Source organism: Triplophysa rosa, linkage group LG9 (assembly GCF_024868665.1).
Source record: "Triplophysa rosa linkage group LG9, Trosa_1v2, whole genome shotgun sequence".
Taxonomy (NCBI): domain Eukaryota; kingdom Metazoa; phylum Chordata; class Actinopteri; order Cypriniformes; family Nemacheilidae; genus Triplophysa; species Triplophysa rosa.
In genome coordinates this window covers 4,026,447-4,048,576 of record NC_079898.1, presented here as the reverse complement: position 1 = coordinate 4,048,576, position 22,130 = coordinate 4,026,447, and the positions used below count along the sequence as shown (strand labels likewise).

Genomic DNA, 22,130 nt, shown 5'->3' with positions numbered 1-22,130 from the left:
CTCGCGGACCGCTCGCACCCCGTCTCGCTCGCCTCACCGTTCCCTAGCAGAAGATACCACACCGTCTGCATCCTCATTCACGTATTCGGACACGATGCGTGAGGAAGATGAGATGTCTATCGCAGCATCGGAGAGCGATTTGCTGGCATCTGATCCCAACGATTCCTTGCAGCTCCCTCCCAAGGGGGGTCGAGCTCAGGAAGTGGCGGATTTCGAGATGTCGGCCATGCTTTCCCAGGCCGCCGTGAGCATTGGGTTAGAGTGCACTCCGGTGCCTCTCCCTCAGCGCTCGTGGCTGGATACATGGTTCTTGGGCTCTGAGCGCGACTCCAAGCCGCGCCCAACCCCAGTTCCGTTCTTCCCGGAGGTGCATGAGGAACTGACGAAGACGTGAAACGCCCCCTTTTCGGCTCGTACACGCCAAACCAGTTCCGGCGCTCTTTCTTCCCTCGATGGTGGGGCAGCTAGGGGTTACGTCGACGTGCCCCAGGTGGAACGTGCAGTCGCGGTGCACCTGTGCCCGCAGGCGGCGTCCACCTGGAGAGGTTGACCGAAACTCCCATCCAAAGCGTGTAGGACTTCGGCATCATTGGTGTCGAAGGCCTACGCTGATGCGGGCTAAGCTGCCTCCTCTCTCCACGCCATGGCCATCCTGCAGGTCCACCAGGCTAAGGCGTTGAAAGAGATCCACGAGGGTAAGACCGACCCAGGGTTAACGCAGGAACTCCGCACCGCCACCGACCTCGCCCTATGGGCGACCAAGGTGACTGTGCAGGCCCTGGGTCGGGCGATGTCCACTCTGGTGGTCCAGGAGCGGCATCTCTGGCTTAACCTTGCGCATATGAGCGACGCTGAGAAAGTCCGCTTTCTCGACGCGCCCGTTGCGCAGGGTGGGCTGTTTGGTGACACTGTTGAGGACTTTGCTCAGCAGTTCTCGGCAGTGAAGAAGCAGACGGAGGCGATCAGCCACAGCCTTCCCCGCCGTGACCTGGCCGCCCACAGGCCTTCGAGATCCCGTGCGGCACCTGCTCCCCAGCAGCCCCGGCCCTCTTTGACACCAGCTCCGGCCCCGGCGCTCCCGACACAGGCAGCACCCCGGAAGAGGACGTCGAAGAGGAGACCGCCACCCCGTCAGCAACCTTCTAGGAAGAAGCGACCCTGACGGGAAGACCCCAGGGAGTTTGACACCATCGGGCCCGACCCCAGCCATGCCATCGCTGGTCGGTCGATCTGGGATGGTTCCTGCCCCGTCCCAACACCAGCTAGGCCCTTTCGGGGGCCTAGCACACACTTTCTCACAAAAAGAGTTTCCAATCTCCCTGGGTGTTTCTCACAGCCGCTCCAACAGCCGCTCTCACCCTCCGTCAGACGGTGTTCGGCAACTCTTGGCGCGCAACATCGAAGGTACATTGCAGCCCTCAGCACTCTCAAATCAACAGTGCGTGGAGCTGCATCGCCAGGCAGGCAAACCAGCAGAGACAGTCTTCTCCCCGGGGGTTTCACCCCGGCGAGAGACCCGCACTGCCAGCCATCGAACCAACCCCCGGAGGGGCGATGAAGCAGATTGTACCCTTAGTCCCCCTGTCGCGGTCCCTGGGAGCTTGGCTCGAGCTTCCCATACCGTCACGGTGGCTGAGGGAAACGATCCGTCTCGGCTATGCGATCCAATTCGCCAGAAACCCGCCCAAGTTTCGGGGCATCCTCTCTACCTTGGTCAGAGGTCAGGATGCTCCCGTACTACGGGCAGAGGTCTTGTCTCATTGTTCCAAGGTTACCACAGCGAGCAGGATGCAGTTCATGGCCTGACCTGATGGTAGAGTGGAGAATGGGAAGTGGGGACCTGACAAGAGCTGAGATGATAGAGCTGGATAAAGAAGGACGCGGTCTCTTGACATGTCTTCACCACAAAACTTCAAATGCTATTAGATTATTAATGATAATCTTAAACTACAATTTATTTTATTATTAAGTTTATTTATTTTATTTAGCCTTGTTGTGCAAGTTCTCTGGAGCTTGTGCAGAGGCAGCAGCTTTTGCCAGAGGGGAACTGGAATCCCCTGGTTGGGCCTGGGTTCTCCTGAGGTTTTTTTTCTCGATTAGAGTTTTGGGTTCCTCGCCACCGTTTGCATACTGTTTTTGCACTATCTGCCTGACCGGGGGGGTTGCTTTAGAATCTTAAAGTTTTACTTAATTAATATTGCATATAGGAATTTATTATCTGTTATATTTGACCTGTGCTTCTCTCTCCTTTATCCTAAATGTGTGCTCTCACTGAGCGTGTGTGTGTGTGCGTACTTGTCTGTGTACGTACGTGTGTGTGTGTGTCTCTGTGTCTGTGTGTGTTGGTGTGTGTGCGTGTTGTGTGTGTGGAGTGTTTTGTGTGTGGGTGTGTCTGTCTCCTGTGTTTTCAACCTTTTCTTGTTTTTGCAGGTACAACTTTGATTGTTTTGCTTGTAGTCAATGTGTCTCATGTACAGCTGCTTTGTAACAATGAAAATTGTAAAAGCGCTATATAAATAAAGTTGAGTTGAGAGTTGAGAGGTCGCCACCCTTCTGGCAAAGGGAGCGATTGAGCCCGTCCCCCTAGCCCGTCATCGCCCGTTCCTACGGTTCGCTTTCGAGGGTCAGGCATACCAGTACAGTGTCCTCCCTTTCGGTCTGTCCCTGTCCCCACAAGTCTTTACGAAGATTGTGGAAGCCGCCCTCTCTCCCCTCAGGGGGGAGAGGGCCCTGCTTCATCTCTCAGGGAGAGAGGTGTGCGGGTACTGAACTATCTCGATGACTGGCTTATCTTGGCACACTCGTGAGATCTGTTGTGTACACACAGGTACCTGGTGCTCCGGCACCTAGATCGACTGGGACTACAGGTCAACCGAGAGAAGAGCAAGCTCTCCCCTGTGCAGAGCATCCTCTATCTTGGTATGGAACTCAACTCTGTCACCATGACAGCGCGACTGTCCTCAGAACGCGCCCAGTCGGTGTTGAACTGCCTGGAACATTTCAAGCAGTTAGCGGTTCCCCTGAAACTATTTCAGAGGCTCCTGGGACACATGGAATCCTCGGTGGTGGTGATACCCCTCGGGTTGATGCTGGCTACAGAGTCGAGTTCCCTGGAGAGTGTGGCACACCGGCAGCAGGCGGATGGTGGTTACGCCTCTCTGACGGCGCACCCTAACCCTTTGGTCTTCCATGACCTTCCTTCGAACAGGGGTTCCCCTGGGGCAGGTTATGAGGCATGTCGTGGTAACGACGGATGCCTCCCTGCAGGGCTGGGGTGCAGTGTGCAAAGGGCACACAGTGTCAGGGATATGGACAGGCCCTCGCCTGCGATGGCATATCAATTGCCTAGAGTTGTGGACCGTGCTACTCGCACTGAAGCGGCTGCAGCCTCTTGTGCAGGGAAAGCACGTGCTGGTCCGGTTGGACAGCATTTCCGCAGTAGCGTATATCAACCGCCAGGGTGGCGTTCGCTCACTGCAGTTAACACGACTCGCCCGACGCCTCCTCCTGTGGAGTCAGCTGGTGACCCGCTTTCTGCGTGCCACGTATATCCCAGGGGACCTGAACCAGACAGCCGACGAGCTCTCTCGTCAGTTGACGCCTCGCGGAGAGTGGCGACTCCACCCCCGCGCAGTCCAGCTCATTTGGGTGCAGTTCGGGCAGGCTCAGGTGGACCTGTTCGCCTCCCTCGAAACTGCCCATTGCCTGCTTTGGTACTCCCTGACCGAGGGACCCTTTGGCACGGATGCCCTAGCGCACACATGCCGGTGTGTAATTTGGAATGCAGTGTACAACTAATAATTTGGAACGCAGTGTACAACTCTCTCATCAACTTTTCATCGTCGTACTCCGGAGACTCTTTAAAAGCCTGAGTGGTAAAAATGTACGTGAATTTTTAATGGATATTCAACTTTGGAGTCTGCGGAGTAAACATGCTTTGTTGCCATCATTGGAAGGTTAAGTCAACTGAGTTGTTAGCTAACATAATCGACCCTACCTGTCCTTGTTTGTAGGTAGCCAGCATAGCATAGCTATATCACTGATCTTGCAGGTTAAACATTCCCCAAAAAACTAAATGACCCTCCATTGAAGCCATGGGTAATGGTGACACGATGGGGTTGTTTTAGGAGTGCTGCTCCGATTGCACAGCTGGACTAGGCGAGTGCTGCTCTCATATGTCTTGTTTAGGATTTGGCAGCATAAAGACAGAGAGGAAGAGATACTGGTGACATGTGTTGGTTAGCACGTTTTATTGCAGTTAACCATTTAATCGTCTATAGGGTATTCGGGATCCTTAGGAATATGATAAAATGATTTGCCCTTTGTTTTCCACCGCCTGTTCTGGCATCCTGGTACACAGCAGCTGTCCACCATGTTAAAATAGTATGATTTGTAAAGTCTATACAGCCTGGTTCCCTTTCTGTCGACGTTGTGTCGAACCGACAGATGGGGTTCGACCCTAAGAACCAATCGCTTCCGACTTCTTAGAAAAGGCCAATGAAAATTGGCGAATGAAATTTGCATGCCGGACGCCGCCCCCGGATATCCGGGTATAAAGGGAGACGGCGTGCCTCATTCATTCACCTTTTGTTCTTCGGAGCCTTCGCTCATGATCAACAGACTTCGCTACAAGACTGCCGGCTCTATGACGTGGTGCAGCGGACTGTCCCTTCCTGCAGCGACTTTCCCTGGGAGTCTCGGCGGTTCCAGAAGTGTTTGAGTTTTTTCTCTAAAAGAGCAAATTTCTCCAGCGTGGCATGTCCCGCTGTTCTCATGGGTGCAACACACTTATCGAGGAGGGGGACGGACACGATGTCTGCTTCCAGTATGCTGGGGCAGATGTTGTGGATACGTCCTGCCCGCACTGCGGGCGGTTGACGATTAAGACGTTGCGTCACGGGTGGCTGTGTTCCCACGGGACTCAGCCACCACCTTGTCTGCTTCCCGTTCCGTGACGGAAGGACTACGGCCCTGCCGCCCGCTACGGCGAGCAGCGAGGGTGATATGAGGATTATTGTGAGTGCTAACGTCGAAAATGACGAAATGTCAGCCATGCTTTCCCGGGCCGCCGGCATTGGGTTGCGGTGCACCGCACTGCCTCTCCCAACACTCGTGGCTGGATACACGGTACATCGGGCTTGAGAGCGGCTCCAAGCCGCACGCCGGAAGTGCATGTGTTCATCACAGTGCCGTGTTCCCCCGGAAGTGCATGAGGAACCTAGTACGACCTGGAACGACCCCTTCGGCGCGTACACATCAACTAGTTCCATCACCCTTTCTCCCCTCGATGGTGGGGCAGCTAGAGGATACGTCGATGTCCCCCAGGGGCTCGACCTAGACTCCCGTCCAAAGCACGTAGGCTTTTCGGCATCTGAGGTGTTGAGAGCTTACTCTGCTGCGGGCCAAGCTATCCCCTCTCTGAGAGAGCTCCACGAGGGTGAGACCGACCCAGCGCTTATGCAGGAACTCCGCGGCTTCACCGACCTCGCTCTCGGGCGACCAAGGTGATCGCGCAGGCCCTGGGTCGGGCGATGTCCACACTTGTGGTCCAGGAGAGACACCTCTGGCTGAACCTTGCACAGGTGAGTAATACTGAGAAAGTCCGCTTTCTCGATGCACCCATCTCGCAAGGGGGGGCTGTTTGGTGATACTGTCGAGTTCGACAGTTAGGGAGCAGACAGAGGATATCACGTATGTCCTCCCCAGCCGCGACTCGACCGCCCTCTGGCCGCCGAGATCCCGTGCACCGTCTGCTTCCCAGCAGCCCTGGTCCTCTTCGAGACATCGAAGAGGAGACCACCACCCCATCAGCAGCCGCGGTGAAAGCCAATGCGGCCCTCATGGGAAGACCCCAGGGAGTTCGAGAATACCTTTCTAAAAGTTTTCTCCCTCTCTGGGCGTTTATCACAGCCGCTCTCACCCTCTACACGACGGTGTTCGGCAACTCGACGTTGCGTCACGGCGAGACCCAATGTCGAGGATAATCAGCAGCCTAAGCACTCTCAATCGATGGTGCGTTGTGCCACATCATCGTCTGGGTATTATCACAGCCGCTCTCACCCTCTACACGACGGTGTTCGGCAACTCGACGTTGCGGCAAGACACAATGTCGAGGATAATCAACAGACATCATCGCCAGGCAGGTAAAACTGCAGAGCCGATCTCCTCTCCGGGGGTCCCCCCCACGGCGAGGGAACCGCACTGCCAGCCATCGAACCACCCCCAGGAGGTCGATGAAGCAGAACGTACCCCTAGCCTCCCTGTCGGTCCCTGGGAGCCTGACAAGAGCTTCCCAAACCGTCACGGTGACTACGGGATACGGTCCGTCTCGGCTACGCGATCCAACGTCCCGGACACCCGCCCAAGTTTCGGGGCATCCTCTTAACCTCAGCAGAGGCAGGGATGCCCCGTGCTTCGGGCCGAGGTCGCCAGCCCTCTGGTGAGGAAGCGATCGTGCTCGTCCCTCTAGCTGAGATGTTCAACGGGTTTTACAGCCCGTACTTCATCATCCCCAAAAGAGCGGGGGTCGCTAGATCTGCGTACCCTGAACAGGCACCTACTCAAGCTGCCGTTCAGGATGCTCACGCAGAAGCGCATCCTGGCATCTATCAGATGTCAAGATGGATTCATGGCAATCGACCTGAAGGACGCTTACTCTCATGTCTCAATTCTCCCTCATCATCGCCCGTTCCTACGGTTCGCTTTCGAGGGTCAGGCATATTAGTACAGAGTCCTCCCCTTCGGTCTGTCCCTGTCCCCACGAGTCTTCACGAAGATCGTGGAAGCCGCCCTCACTCCCCTCAGGGAGAGAGATGTGCGGGTACTAAACTATCTCGACGACTGGCTCATTTGACACACTCGTGAGATCTGTTATGTACACACAGGGACCTAGTGCTTCGGCACCTAGATCGATTGGGACCACAGGTCAACCGAAAAAGAGCAAGCTCTCCTCTGTGCGGAGCATCCTCTTTTTTGGTATGGAACTCAACTCTGTCTCCATTACAGCACAACTGCGCTCAGTCAGTGTTGAACTGCTTGGGTTCAAGCAGTCAGCGGGAAGAGGCTCCTGGGCACATGGCATCCTCGACGGTGGTGATACCCCTCGGGTTGATGCACATGAGACAGCTCCAACACTGGCTACAGAGTCGAGTTCCCTGGAGAGCGTGGCACACCGGCTGCAGGCGGATGGTGATTACGCTTTTCTGCCGACGCACCCTAACCCCTTGGTCTTCAATGACCTTTCTACGGACGGGGGTCCCTCTAGGGCAGGTCGAGACGTGTCAGTGTCGCAGACGCCTCCCTGCAGGGTTGGGGTGCCGTGTGCAATGGGCACACAGAGTCGGGGCCCCTGCCTGCGCAGGCATAACAAAATACCTAGAGTTGTGGGTTGTGCTACCCGCCCTGAAGGGGTTACAACCTCTCGTGCAGAACAAGCACGTGCTGGTCCAGTCGGACAGCACAACTGCCGTAGCGTGTTTAACCGCCAGGGTGGCGTTCGCTTATGGCAGCTAACACGACTCGCCCGACGCCACCTCCTGTGGAGTCCGCAGGTGAGCAGATCCCTGCGAGCCACACATATCCCAGGCGACCTGAACCAGACAGCCGATGTGCTTTCTCGTCAGTTGACGCCTCGTGGAGAGTGGCGACTCCACTCCCGCGCAGCCAGCCTTCACCTCCCTGGACACCACCCATTTCCCGCTAAGGTACTCCCTGCCTCGGCACAGATGCTCTAGCGCACAGCTGGCCGTGAGACAAGCGGAAGTACGTCTTTCCCCCAGTGGGCCTCATTGCACAGACCCTGTGCAAGGTCAGGGAGAGGAGCATCAAGTGTACTAGTTGCGCCATACTGGCCCAACCGGACTTGGTTCTCGGAGCTAATGCTCTTGACGACAGCTCCCTCCTGGCCGATTCCCCTGACGAAGGACCTGCTTTCCCAGGGGAAGGGCACGTTATGGCATCACGGGCTAGACCTCTGGAACCTCCATGTCTGGCCCCTGGACGGAACGAGGAGATCCTGAGTGGCCTAACCCCTGCGGCGGTTAAGACCACTACTCAGGCTAGGGCCCTGGCCACTAGGCGACTATACGCCTATAGTGGTGCCTCTTCTCATCCTGGTGCTCTTCTCAAAGAGAAGACCCGCGGAGTTGCTTGATCAAGAGGTGCGTTCCTCCCAGAGACTCGAGAATAATCTCTCCCCTTCCACACTGAACGTGTATGTAGCTGCTGTTGCCGCTCATCACGACCCAGTTGCTGGTAGTCTCTAGGACAGCACAACCTGATCATTTGGTTCCTAAGGGGCGCGGGAAGGCTACCACCTCACCCACGCTCCGTACCCTCTTACGACCTTGATGCGGTCCTGGAGCCCCCTCGGAGATGCCGCTCTTTCTCACTTTCGATGAAGACAGCTCTCGGGAGGATGCTCAAGAGGGTAGCGGACCTACAAGCATTCTCCGTGTCCACAGATTGCCTAGAACTTGGGCCCGGTCATTCTCACGCTATCTTGAGACCCCGGCACGGCTACGTGCCCAAAGTTCCCACCACTCCCCCGAGACACCAGGTGGTGAACTTACAGGCGCTGCCCACCGGGGAGGAAGACCCAACCCCATCCGTGTTGTGTCCAGTACGCGCATTGCGCCTCTGCTTGGACCACACGCAGAGCCGCAGAAGCTCTGAGCAGCTCTTTGTCTGTTTTGGAGATCAGCAGGGAGGGCTGTCTCAAACAGAGACTGGTGCACTGGATCATGGACGCCGTCACTTTGGCGTACCTGTCCTAAGATCGCCTACGCCCACTGGGTGAGAGCTCTCTCCACACGGAGTACAGCCTCCTCGTGGGCACTGGCTCGAGGCACCTCTCTGGCAGACATCTGCAGAGCTGCGGGTTGGGCTACACCCATCACCTTCGCGAGGTCCTACAGCCTCCGCGTAAAACCGGTTTCGGCTCGAGTCTTGCAGGCATCAGGCAAGACCGGCGACCGGTAGGGTGTACGCCAATGACAGTACCCCCCCCCATCTCCTAAGGGGGTCAGCGTACTACTAGCCTCCCTTCTTCCCCCACTGGGTGAAGAACAGGCACTCCATCCATCACTAGCAAGCACCTCCTGCGGGCGGGCTGGGCAGAGCAGCCCTACCCCTTAGGCCGGGTATCTCCGGAGTTATTCGCAACATAGCTCTAACCGGACCTAGTGCTACCAGACGTTGCAACCCCCCAGTAGGGCGGTTCCGTCTGATGTATCCTCATGCTGGTTCCCACCTTGGTAACCCAAGACCTCCTTAGGTGGACCTCCACCTCGCGGTTTTCTTTTCAACCGCTCTTTCTTCCCATGAGTTCTCCCCCATCGGTGAGACCATGTTGGTATCTCCACTAGACTCCTCCCTGCGGTAGGATGTGGTCTCTGTAGTGCAGCCCCCACTTGATAAAGTAGCGCTTACCCAGTGGCCTTACGGTTCCGGGCGGCTTCTCGCTGTTAGAGAAACAAGGCCGCCGCCTGTGAGGCTGAAGGTAGGGGCCTTCGCACCTTTCAAGAAAGCTCTGGGACCCCCTACCTATCCACTGGTAGGTTACAATTTCGCGGTAGCGTTCACGGCTGACACGCCCAGGCCAGTCACCGTCGCTTCGTTGAGATTGTGACAGGGCACAGTGTTATGGCGTTTTCCATTGGAACCCCATCTGTCGGTTCGACACAACGTCGAGAGACCAACAGAAAGGGAACGTCTCGGTTACGTTTGTAACCTCGGTTCCCTGATGGAGGGAATGAGACGTTGTGCCCTCTTGCCACAACACGTGCTGTCCTCTGCTGCAGTCTGATAGGTCTCAGGCTCCTCAGAACTAAGGTGAATGAATGAGGCCGTCTCCCTTTTATACCCGGATATCCGGGGGCGGAGTCCGGCATGCAAATTTCATTCGCCAATTTTCATTGGCCTTTTCTAAGAAGTCGGAAGCGATTGGTTCTCAGGGACGAACCCCATCTGTCGGTTCGACACAACGTCTCGTTCCCTCCATCAGGGAACCGAGGTTACAAACGTAACCGAGATGTTTTAAATTATTGTTTGAGTTCAGATGCGTGACGTCAACCTCCGGAGCTCTATTGCATCTGAACTGTCATATAAACACAGGGTTAAACACAAAAATTAAATATCGTGCATCACTACTATAAAGGAATTGTCTCTATCTCTTGTCAGGTGTTCTTCAAACTCATTAGGCATTATAGATAAAGATTCAAGAGCTGTCTTAAAAAATAAGACATTGCAAAAGGTATTGAGTGAGAGGGGTTTATTAACTATGAGCAATGTGTACTGGAGAAACAAATGTCTTTCATAATAGAAAAAAGTTTTCCAATGAAAGGTTAGATTTTTGCAACATTTTCAAGAAAAGAAAATGTTGAAGGATAAATGATGCAGATTTATTTTCACAGCCTCCTCATATTTACCTAGGGATTGAATAATTTTGAGCTCAATTGTATAGGACAGTATATTCCACAAATCTGCTCAGTCTTAAAGTTTACGCTTTTTTACAATTGTCCTTTTACTATTTGTGTTATACCATGCAATGAGGGATGAGATTTTACCTTGAAAAAATACATTTATTACATTAAAATTACTCTCCTCATTTACCCTCAAGTTTTCTTTTACATGCCAATAATAGCTATGGTAGAATCATCATAGCCTAGTTAAAGTAATCTTTGGTTAGATGGGACATCCAAGAAAAATTCACTCACACAGAAGGTACAGGTGCTTGGTGTACCAGATGCTCTGTGTATACTGTATATGCCAGTCTCCAGCAAACAGTACAACACAGAAAATGCACAGAATACCTCAAGATAAGGAATGTTACTGTTCTCAGGTTTTACACCCCCTGGTCTTATAGGTTGATATTAACTGGCCTTTTCATTTGTCTCTGGCAGATGGGGGTTTCTGTGGTTGACTCCTCGGTTGCAGGCCTTGGAGGATGCCCATATGCCAAGGGAGCGTCTGGCAACGTTTCTACAGAGGATGTTCTATATATGCTACATGGTCTTGGAATTGAAACCGTAAGTCTCAATTTCAGATATTGACCACCAAGAATGTTTCATTATTATATGTTGGTGCTATTTTTATGTATACACCCGTGGTCCATTTTGCCGCTTTAAGATTCACTGGTAACGCTTTCGATTATGGCCCGCAATGGACCACTTATTTAAACAGAATTTACAGAGTAACTAATTGTAACAATAATGTACATCTACAGTACATATCTGTAGGTAACAGGGAACAATATGCAAAGTTTGGGGAATAAATATAAAAATATTTATACTGTAAGTCTTTTAAAACTAAGGGGTAACTATTTTAATATAACGTGGTATGCATGACCTGCAGTATGCTATACAACAATCTTAGCGTGAACATACACTACATTTTTGTAATCACAATGTACCCATAAATAAGCTACTGTGGATTTTAATTAAGTACAGGGTTCTTATTTGATTATTATAGCAAGCATGAAATAATGGGAAATTATGTGTTCAGTTTTTCCGCAAGCAAAACAGCACAAATGAAGCACGCAGACTGTCTGTCAACTATAAATTTGACATTTGAGTTTTTAACTCAAGGACTAGTTTTTATTTGATTAATATTAGGGTTATTGGTCACAAATAATTAATTTTAATTATGAGCTAATATGAGCTATTTTGATGAGTTTTAATGTGTAAAATGTGCAAAATCAATGTTGATCTTTTGAGACTATAATCAAGTAGTTCAAGAGCGGATTGATTTGGATTTTTATATTTCATTCAGTTCCCCAATCTTTACATATTGTTCCCCTTTATCTACAGCTATGTACTGTAGAGGTACATTATTGTTACAATTAGTTACGCTGTAAATACTGTTTAATTATGCGGTACATTGCGGGCCATAATCTAAAGCGTTACAGATTCACCCCCTTAGAAAAGATGAGGGTCATCTGACTGACATGACATCAAAGTTTGTTTTCTTTTCACATGCTGTTCATGGACAGAATCATCTGAAATAGACTGAGATAAAAGTTTGTTCCCATACAGTCAGCAAACAGAGAGTGGGTGTTCTGTCTGAAACTGAGACTATGTTTAGTGTAACTGTCAAAATTCTTCTATAGTTTTCCACAGCCATGTTTCTGCATGTTGTCTGTACAACAATTAATGAAACGTGGGAATATGTTTTTACAGAACATAGATGGGTGTTCATAGAGAGGGTGCTTGGAGGGCATTATTTGGAAAAATTGTGGATAACAGTCCTGATATACCTGATGTACTGGTGGTTGCAGTAATTATGTTCTACAGTTTCTCACACACATCTTTATCCACACCCTACTGCCTCTCCTTTTTAACTCTCAAAGAAAAGCTTTCAGCAACACTAACATCTGAATGAGTTTATTTTGGTATTGCGCCCCCTGGTGCCCATGTTGCTAACCTTTTGAGTCTTTGTTGGTTTCTGATTCAGGGAGTGGATCTGTTTAAAGTGATGGAGGCGGGAGAATTCATCTGCCAAGTCTTAAACAAAACGACTAACTCCAAGGTCACACGAGCCACGAAAACACCTTAGCCTTTGTATTCCAGGTGAAAAAGGTTTGGAGAATTTTGGGAAAAAAAGAATCAAATAAGAAATATTCAGGATTCTGCACTATTTCTAGGTCTCTGTTTCAGTTGGAGCAAAGGTCTGACATTGACAAAGTTAACTAAAGTAAAATATGTCCTTGTTGTTCTTTGAATGCTACCCTCAGATTGTTCTGCCGATGATACAATGTGCAATTCAAAACTTCTAAATGCCTTTTTTCTTTACTTTTTAACTCTAGTTTTAAAGCTAAATCAAGAGCTACTGATGCACTATATTGTGCAAATAATACTGTATCTATAATACTTTGTGCCTATAACAGGAAACACGAAAGAGAGGTTTTTACACCAAAGACAAGAGAAAATGTTACACATGCTTGGATTGTAATCTTCATTTGTGCAGAACATGAGGCTGATGACACATGGTGTGTGAGAATCATTTTCTGCTTAGCACGAATTTTGGCTGTTTGTTTACACAACAAAAACATTTTCTGAATGCAAGCCTCTGAAAACTATGAAACACATATACGCCGACAAAGGGTATTATAAAGCACTTTTGGGGAAAACCTGGATATGCGTAAGTGCAAAGGTGCATCGTTTTTCTTTACAAAGTGACATTGCTTATCATGGCTTGGCATGCATAATTTAGTGTTTTACTTGTCTTCGTGGATCCATGTAAAAGTTTTTGACAATGTACAGTAGTCGTGTGAAAGTGAAACTTTTTAAAAATGCTCATGGAAACTTTTCCATTTTCTACTCCATCGTTGTCTTGTAAACATACTTAAATGGCCCATTATATGAAAGTCATTTTTTTCTGTATTCAAGTGCTATAATCGGGTCCCCGGTGCATCTAGCAACCCAGAAAATGTGAAAAACAAGATCCGTTCAGATTTCGCTCCTGATGTGAGGTAGACACAGGCTCTTATTATAATATTACCGCCCCTTAATCTACACAATTCCACCCAAGGCGCTGCTGCCATTGTTGTTTTCACAAGCGACAGTTGTGTACATGACGCCATGGCTAAAATTCGTGGACAACATGCAATGTAGTCACTGCACAGAGTCCTAACCTCGGAAGAGACAGGAGTGGATTTAATTTATTTTTAGTGGAAATCCCACAGAAACCATAAGTAAAAACCTGCTTGTTTGCGCGAATCACTTCAAGCCGGAGTGCTTTATCAACCTGGGACAGTACAAACAGGATTAGCTTCAAAGTGGCCCCCTTAAAAGGGATTAAGACCAACTGAACGAGACAAAGCTGCCGATGTAAGATGCAAGTAATAAAATTGACGTACATGTACCGTATATATAGGAGGATAATGTTAGCAAACGATAGCGAAGGGAGCTAAGTCAGTCACAGGCTAAATAGAACATTCAAAGACAGTGTTAAACTTACTCTATATTTATATGTTATTTGGCAAATGGGCACTTGGAGTTTATGTATGTTAATACATTATGTGCGTTAATATGTTCCGCTGCGGCAAGCTGTTTGTTTTGCTAATGAACAGGGGCGAACACTGCGGGTAGTTTAATTTTAAGCGTCTCAAATCATTCGTTCTTAGGCTGAAAAGTTATGCTCTCACGTTGTGTGTGTAACGTTATAACTTGTCAACGACAAGCGCTAAAATCCACGTAATTCCGCTGATATCTGCAAGTGTGCATTCCGTGGATTTTAGGCAAGCATACACGCACAACGTGAGCACTGTTTGCTGTAACGAATTTTTTAGTCTCCGGAGGAATGGTTTGACACGTTTAAAATGAAACTAACCGCAGAGGAGTTCAGGAAACATAATTTACCTAAACCATTGCCATGTCAGTACTACACGTGTGTGTTGTGTTGACACGCCGGACGGAAGGAGGGTGGGGTGCACTGTAACTCATTATCATTTAAAGAGACATGCACCAAAACGGGTTTCTGTGAGCATAGCAGTTTTTGACTGCTGTCAGGCCAGCCTCCACTTTGAAAATGACGGTCAAGCCAGCCCTCACGGTGGTTTTCTGTGCGCGCATATATGACAGATTGCGGTAGGAGCGCGGGAGGACAAATTTCAAAATAAAAGCGGTTTCGCACGCAATCATTTGCTAGTGTTTATCCGGTTGCAAGTGATGTTGCTAGTGCAATGAGAGACGATGTTAAATGGTTGCTATGCAGTTTCTATGATGTTCTGGGTGATTTCTAGGCCATTGATAAGGTATTTTGGTGGTTGTAAGAGTGTTGCTATGTAGTTTCAAATATGTTCTGTCTGATTGCTCAGCTGTTGTTAAGGCATTCGGGTGGTTGTAAAAGTGTTGCTATGCAGTTTGTGTGGCGTTCTCTGGGTGGTTGTGTAACAGGTACTGAATGTGACTTGTTTATTTCATGTATTAGAATTACACAAAGTGTATTTGTTTACCTGATATTCTGTCTGTGTGCGCCTTCCCCTTTAAATATTCTGTGAACGGTGTTTTGCGTAACTTCCTGTCTGTTCACCTGCTCTTCCCTTTTCACACTGGCTGTGCATGGGAGAGGTAGGTTCCTGTTGAGCTCCGACTAATTTGTTGTATTTGTTTAAAAGTCATTCTTTTATGCTCGGTTTTGGTTATATTGGGGATATTGTTTTGTGTATATTTTATCAGGGTTTTGGTATACTTTCATTTAGTTTAACATGTCGGTTGTTTAACCGGTGCATGTGGAGCACGTGGGCTAAATGTTACACATCTTTTCTGTTAACAGAGGGACAAAAGGGCAGGACATACTGTAAGACTGTTTTACTAATTTCCATCAGGTATGTTACAATTGTCATTTGTTTTATGCTATTTTCTGTTCACCTGCTCTTCCCTTTTCACACTGGCTGTGCATGGGAGAGAGGGACAAAAGGGCAGGACATACTGTAAGACTGTTTTACTAATTTCCATCAGAGTGATTAAATGAAGAGTCGAAACGTTATCTGATGTCCGAGTGGTTACTACCCCATAAAAGAAAAAAAACACAACGCAGAACTACACCGGTTACAGTTGCTAGGCCGTTGCTAAGGCATTCTGGTGGTTGGTTTTGGCCTAGTGGGGCAGTTGTGGCCTAGTGGTTAGAGAGTCAACTCGTAACCAAAAAGTCATGGCTGCCCTCTGCTCCGGGTGTGTGTGTTCACGACTTGCAGTGCATGTGTTCACCACTCACACAATAGGTTGAATGCAGAGGTCACATTTCGGTTATGGGTGACCATAACTGACTATGAAATAACTAAAAATAACTGACAAATAGGTAACTTTTAATACACAATATCAGGACTGTCTGATGTGATGTTTTAAACCCCCCCCCAAATGTCCCATATAAGCTGTTTTTTTATATATGTTCAGACACATGTTTAAAGGAAACTACCTGTTTCAAGAAAATAATTACACCTCAGAATCATAGTACACAATCTCAGATTGGCACTCAGACAATATCAGGACTGTCTGATGTGGTGTTTTTAAATAAAAGTCCCCTGAATATCCAACATACACTGTTTTTTCTATATGTTCAGATAGGTGTTAAAAGGAAACTACCTGTTTTGTGAAAGTGATTTCACCTCAGAATCATAGTATACCATCTCAGATTGTCCATCATACAATATCAGGACTGTCTGATGTGGTGTTTTTAAATAAAAGTCCACTGAATATCCTATATACACTGTTTTTTATATGTTCAGATAGGTGTTAAAAGGAAACTACCTGTTTTGTGAAAATTATTTCACTTCAGAATCATAGTACACCATCTCATTAATTTTCAGGACTGTATGATGTGGTGTTTTATATTTAAATGCCTTCAAAATGTCTCACACATGCTATCTTCTACATTTTCAGTTGTTAAAGGGAAACTTCATGTTCCAAGAAAATAATTACATTATAAATCTGACAATTTCATTTAATGTGTTTTTTTTCATTGCTGAGGGGATGGATTCCTCAACTCCACCTCACTTCAATTATATCCTTTTGTGTGGTGCTTATACGTATAAATTATTTAAAAATAATGACTTCGATTTGACAAAGATCTAATTATTTTACTGTCCACTAATTATTCTGATCTGTGTATATGATTTATGTCTGTGAGATGCTAAAAATTGTTAGCATCTGTCACTTGTTTTTGTTCTCAGTTTAGGCATGGACTCTTTGCTCTTGAGTATGAGAATATAACGGCTTTCCCTGGCTATGTGAATGTACATCTTATTACTATGTTTTAGAAATGTTTCTGATTTACACATTAAAGCCCATTGATCACAATAGTGATCACGAATAGTTATTTTTCATTTTTATTTCAGGGAGTTACTAATAACACATAATTGGGATGTTTTTTTCTTTAATTGGTCTCATGTATGACTCTTTGTATGCATATATTTGCAATAATTGTATAAATTAAAGAAGTGTGTACATTCAACCATCAAAATTCTTCAGTCATTGCCCATGATGCTTATTGCCTTATATGCTGCATCCACTGCTTTTTTCCCCTATCAACCATCGTTTCTTAGCATTATAGGAATATGTTTTTTCTTGTTGACTAAAGTGAACAGGAGTTCCCTTTCTGTCGGTCGACGTTGTGTCGAACCGACAGAATGGGGTTTGTCTTGAGAACCTCATCTTCTGAGTATTTAGAAAAGGCCAATGAAAATTGGCGAATGAAATTTGCATACCGGACTCCTCCCCGAATGTCCGGGTATAAGAGGGAAGCCGGCGTGCTCATTCATTCACCTTTTGTTCTTCAGAGCCTACGCATCTGATGAGCTTCTCTACGATCTTTGGTGATCATTTTTCTGCTGGAATCTACGACGTGGACAGCGGACGGTCCCTTCCTGCAGTGACTCTCCCCTGGGCGTCTCGGCAGTTCCGGAGGTGTTCGAGCAAATTTCATTTCTAAAAGAGCAAATTTCTCCAGCGTGGCATGTCCCGCTGTTCTCATGGGTACAACACACTCATCGAGGAGGGGGACGGACACGATGCCTGCTTCCAGTACGCTGGGGCAGACGTTGTAGATATGTCCTGCCCGCACTGCGGGCGGTGATGATTCAGACGTTGTGTCACGGGTGGCTGTGCCCACGGGACTCAGCCACCACCTCGTTTGATTCCCGTTCCGTGGCGGCAGGACTACGGCCCTGCCGTCCGCTACGGCAAGCAGCGAGGGTGATATGAGGATTACTGTGAGCGATAATCCGCCAGCCACTGGTTTACGGACCGTTCACACCTCGTCTCGCTCGTCTGACCGTTCCCCAGGAGACGGTCCGCCGTCTTATTCCTCAAACACGTATTTGGACACGATGCGTGATGATGAGATGTCTCTTGCAGCATCGGGGGGTGACGTACTGCCATCCGACTCCGACGATTCCTCGGGCTCCCTCCCTCGGGGGGTCGAGCCCAGGAAGAAGCGGACGTCGAAATGTCAGCCATGCTTTCCCGGGCCGCTGTGAGTGTTGGGTTGCAGTGCCCGCACTGCCTCTCCCGGCGCTCGCGGCTGGCTACATGGCACCTCGGGTTTGAGCGCCGCTCCAAGCCGTGTCCGCCCCCAGTGCCGTGTTTACCGGAAGTGCATGAGGAACTTAGTAATACCTGGAACGCCCCCTTTCCGGCACGTTTCGCGTCAAACAAAGTTCGGTCACCCTCTCTTCCCTCGAGGTTGAGACAGCTGGAGGATACGTCATTGTCCCCCAGGTGGAGTATGCCGCCGCGGTGCACTCGTGCCCGTAGGCGGTGGCCACCTGGGTGGGGGGGGGCTCGACCTAGACTCCCATCCAAAGCATGTGGGGTCTCGGCATCTCTGGTGTCAAGAGCTTACATTGCGGCGGACCAAGCTGCCTCCTCTCTGCACGCTATGGCTCCTGCCAGGCCAGGGCGTTGAGAGAGCTCCACGAGGGCAAGACCGACCCAGCGCTTATGCAGGAACTCCGCGCCGCCACCGACCTCGCTCTACGGGCGACCAAGGTGACCACACTTGTGGTCCATGAGAAACTCCTCTGGCCGATCCTTGCGCAGATGAGTAACGCAGAGAAGGTCCGCTCCCGTCTCGCAAGGGGGGGCTGGTTGGTGTTACTGTCGAGCCGCAGCGGCCCCGCTCACCCCCCGCCCGTCGGGGGCGCGAGACCCACACGCGGCCTCCCCGGAGGGTTCTCGACAGTAAAGAAGCAGTCCTCCGTGCCGCGACTCGGCCGCCTCGGCCGTCGAGTCCCGTGCACTGTCTGCTTCCCAGCAGCCCTGGTCCTCTTCGACGCCCTCCAGCTCTGGCGCCCCCCCACTCAGGCGCCCCCCCCCGGAGGAGACAGCGAAGAGGAGACCATCGCCCCATCAGAAGCCGCGGCGAAGCGGCCCTCATGGGAAGACCTCGGGGGATCGAGGCTACCATTGGGCCCGACCCCAGCCACATCACTGGGAAGTCGGATAGGGACGGATCCTGCCCCATCTCTCCATCTGCTGGCCCCCTCCGGGGGGCTAGCGCCCACTTACTCTCAAAAAAGAGAGTTTCCTCTCTCTCTGGGTTATCACAGCCGCTCCCACCCTCTGCACGACGGTGAACGGCAAACTCGACGTTGCGTCATGGCGAAGCGCAATGTCGAGTATAAACACCAGCCCTCAGCACTCTCAGTCAGACAGTGCGTTGAGCTGTGCAGTCGCCAGGCAGGAAAAACAGCAGAGCCGATCTCCTCCCTGGGGGACCTCCTCCCGCAAGGAATCCGTACTGCTAGCCATCGAACCACCCCCCCGGGGGACGATGAAAAAGATCGTACCTTTAGTCCCCCTGTCTCATTTCTGGGAGCCTGTCTGGCTTCCCAGACTGTCAGGCTGGCTAGGGAAGACGATCCGTCTCGGCTACACGATCCAGTCGCCTCACGCCCGCCAAGTTTCAGGGCATCCGATATACCTCAGTCAGAGGCTAGGATGTTCCCGTACTTCGGTCCAAGGTCGCCACCCTTCACGACCTCTTCAAGGTCGCGAAGGGAGTGATCAAGCCCGTCTCACCAGCCGAGATGTTCACCGGTTTTACAGCCTGTACTTCATTGTCCCCAAGAAACCTGGGGGGTTGCGCCCTATCTTGGGTCTGTGTGTTCTGAACAGACACCTACACAATAGCTGCCTTTCAGGTTGATCACGCAGAAGCGCATCCTGACGTCCGTCAGGTGTCAGGACTGGTTCATGGCAATCGACCTGAAGGACGCGTACTTCATGTCTCGATCCTCCCTCGACATCGGCCGTTCCTACGGTTCGCGTTCGAGGGACGGGCATATCAGTACAGGGTCCTCCCCTTCGGTCTGTCCCTGTCTCCACGAGTCTTTACGAAGGCCTTAGGGAAGGAGGTGTGCGGGTACTAAACTATCTCGATGACTGGCTCAGCTTGAAGCACTCTCGAGTTCTGTTGTGTACACACAGGGACCTGGTGCTCCGGCACCTAGATCGGTGGGGCTACTGGTCAACTGAGAAGAGCAAGCTCTCCCCGGTGCAGAGCTTCCTCTTTCTCGGTATGGAACTCGACTCTGTCCTCATGAGCGGCCCCGCTCACACCCCGCGGGGGGCGCGAGACCCGCGACGAGGAAGCCCGCACCCACGCGGCCTCCCAGAGGCAGTGCGACTGACTACAGAGCGCGCCCGATCAGTGTTGAACTGCCTGAAGCTCTCAGACAGTCAGCGATCCCCCTGAAACAATTTTAGAGGCTCCTGAGATACATGGCATCCTCGGCGAGGGTGGTCCCCCTCGGGTCGATGCACATATGACCGCTCCAACACTGGCTACAGAGTCAAGTTCCTTGGAGAGCGTGGCACACCAGCAGCAGGCGTATGGTCATCACGCTTTTCTGCCGACACACCCTAACCCCCTGGTCTCCATGACCTTCTTGCGGACATGGGTCCCCTTTGGGATGCCTCCCTGCGGGGTTGGGATGCCGTGTGCAACGGGCAAGCGGTGTCGGGGCGGTGGACGGGCCCCCGCCTGCGTTGGCATTTCAACTGCCTAGAGTTGTTGGTTGTGCTACTTGCATTGAGGAGGCTACTACCTCTCGTGCAGGGCAAGCACGTGCTGGTCTGGTCGGACAGCACAGCTGCTGTGGGGCATTCGCTCACGGCAGCTAACATGACTCGCCCGGCGCCTCCTATGGAGTCAGCAGGTGATCAGTTCCCTGCGAGCCACACACATCCCAGGTGTCCTGAACCAGACAGCCGATGTGCTCTCTCGTCAGTCGACGCCTCGCGGAGAGTGGCGACTCCATCCCCGCGCAGCCGGCTCATTTGGGAGAAATTCGGCCAGGCACAGGTGGCCCTGTTGCCTCCCCAGACTCCATCCATTGTCCGCTTTGGTACTCCCTGTCCGAGGCAACCTTTGCCACGGATGCCCTTGCGCACAGCTGGCCGCGGGACAAGCGGAAGTACGCTCCCCCCCCCCAGTGAGCCTCATTGCACAAGTACTGTGCAAGGCCAGGGAAGAGGAGCATCAAGTGGTACTAGTTACACCCATTTTGGCCTAACCAGGACTTGGTTCTCGGAGCTAAGGCTCTGACAACAACTCTCCCCTGGCCGCTCCCCCTGGCGAACTGCTTCCCCAGGGGAAGGGGCACGTTACGGCATCCCAGGCAGAACCTGGTCTCCATGTCTGGACGGGACGAGGAGATCCTGAGTGACCCACCCCCGGTCTGGTTGGGACGTCACTCAGGCTAGGGCTTCGGCCACTGGGCAGCCATAGGCCCATAGGTGGCGCCTCTTCTCGTCCTGGTGCTCTTCTCGGCGAGAAGACCCGCGGAGTTGCTCGGTCGGGTACGAGCTGTCCCTTCCTCAAGAGAGACTGGGGAGTAACCTCTCCCCCTCCACACTGGGAATGTATGTAGCCGCTACGGCCGCTCATCATGACCCAAGTGCTGGGTAGCCTCTGGGACAGCACGACCTGGTCATTAGGTTCCTAAGGGGCGCGAGAGGGTGACCACCTTATCCGCGCTCCGTACCCTCTTGCGACCTAGGTGGCGGGCCTCAAGAGGCCCCGCCCCCTTCGAGCCTCTCGGGGTTGCCGCTCTTTCTCAGTCTTGATAAAGACGGCTTTCCGCATGGCGCTCACCTCCAAGAGGGTAGGGGATCTACAAGCACCCTCCGTGTCCACAGATTGCCTAGAACTCGGGGCCGGGATTCTCACGTTATCTTGAGACCCCGCCCCGGCTACGTGCCCAAAGTTCCCACCACTCTCCCGAGAGACCAGGTGGTGAACCTGCAGGCGCTCCCCACCGGGGAGGAAGACCCAACCTATCCGTGCTTGTCCACTGAGCAAAGACACGTCCAAAAGACGTCAATTTAACGTCTTTGTTGAACGTTCAAAAGACGTCCACTGAGGAGCCAGAATGAAAGTTTTTACGACGTCTTTTTTAGACGTCTTTTTAATGTTCCCTGTTGACGTCCAAATGACATAAATACTGAACGTTCACTGGACGTCCAATGAGGAGCCAGATTAAAAGGATTTGCGACGTATTTTTTAGACGTCTTTTTAACGTTCACTGATGACGTCCAAGTGACATAAATAGTGAACGTTGAAAATACGTCTTATATTAAACGTCTTCTAAATGTTCATTTTTGACGTCCAAGTGACATCCTTACAGGGTT

At 50.8% G+C, this 22,130-nt stretch overlaps 1 protein-coding gene across 2 annotated transcripts in view; it reads left to right on the top strand.

Annotated features, from left to right (window-relative positions):
* Window positions 1-16,945, top strand: part of hmgcll1 (3-hydroxymethyl-3-methylglutaryl-CoA lyase-like 1) — a 99,692-nt gene extending 82,747 nt beyond the window's left edge. The window contains exons 8-10 of one of the 2 annotated variants that reach the window (XR_008963529.1): window positions 10,902-11,027; window positions 12,451-15,325; window positions 15,459-16,945. Coding sequence is in view for 1 of the 2 variants with exons in the window: in XM_057341816.1 (XP_057197799.1) it covers window positions 10,902-11,027; window positions 12,451-12,552 (228 nt within the window). In the remaining variant the exon portion in view is untranslated. Of the gene's footprint in view, window positions 1-10,901; window positions 11,028-12,450 lie in introns of both variants that reach the window. The other variant, XM_057341816.1, reaches the window with a different exon arrangement.
* Window positions 16,946-22,130: the final 5,185 nt, after the last annotated feature.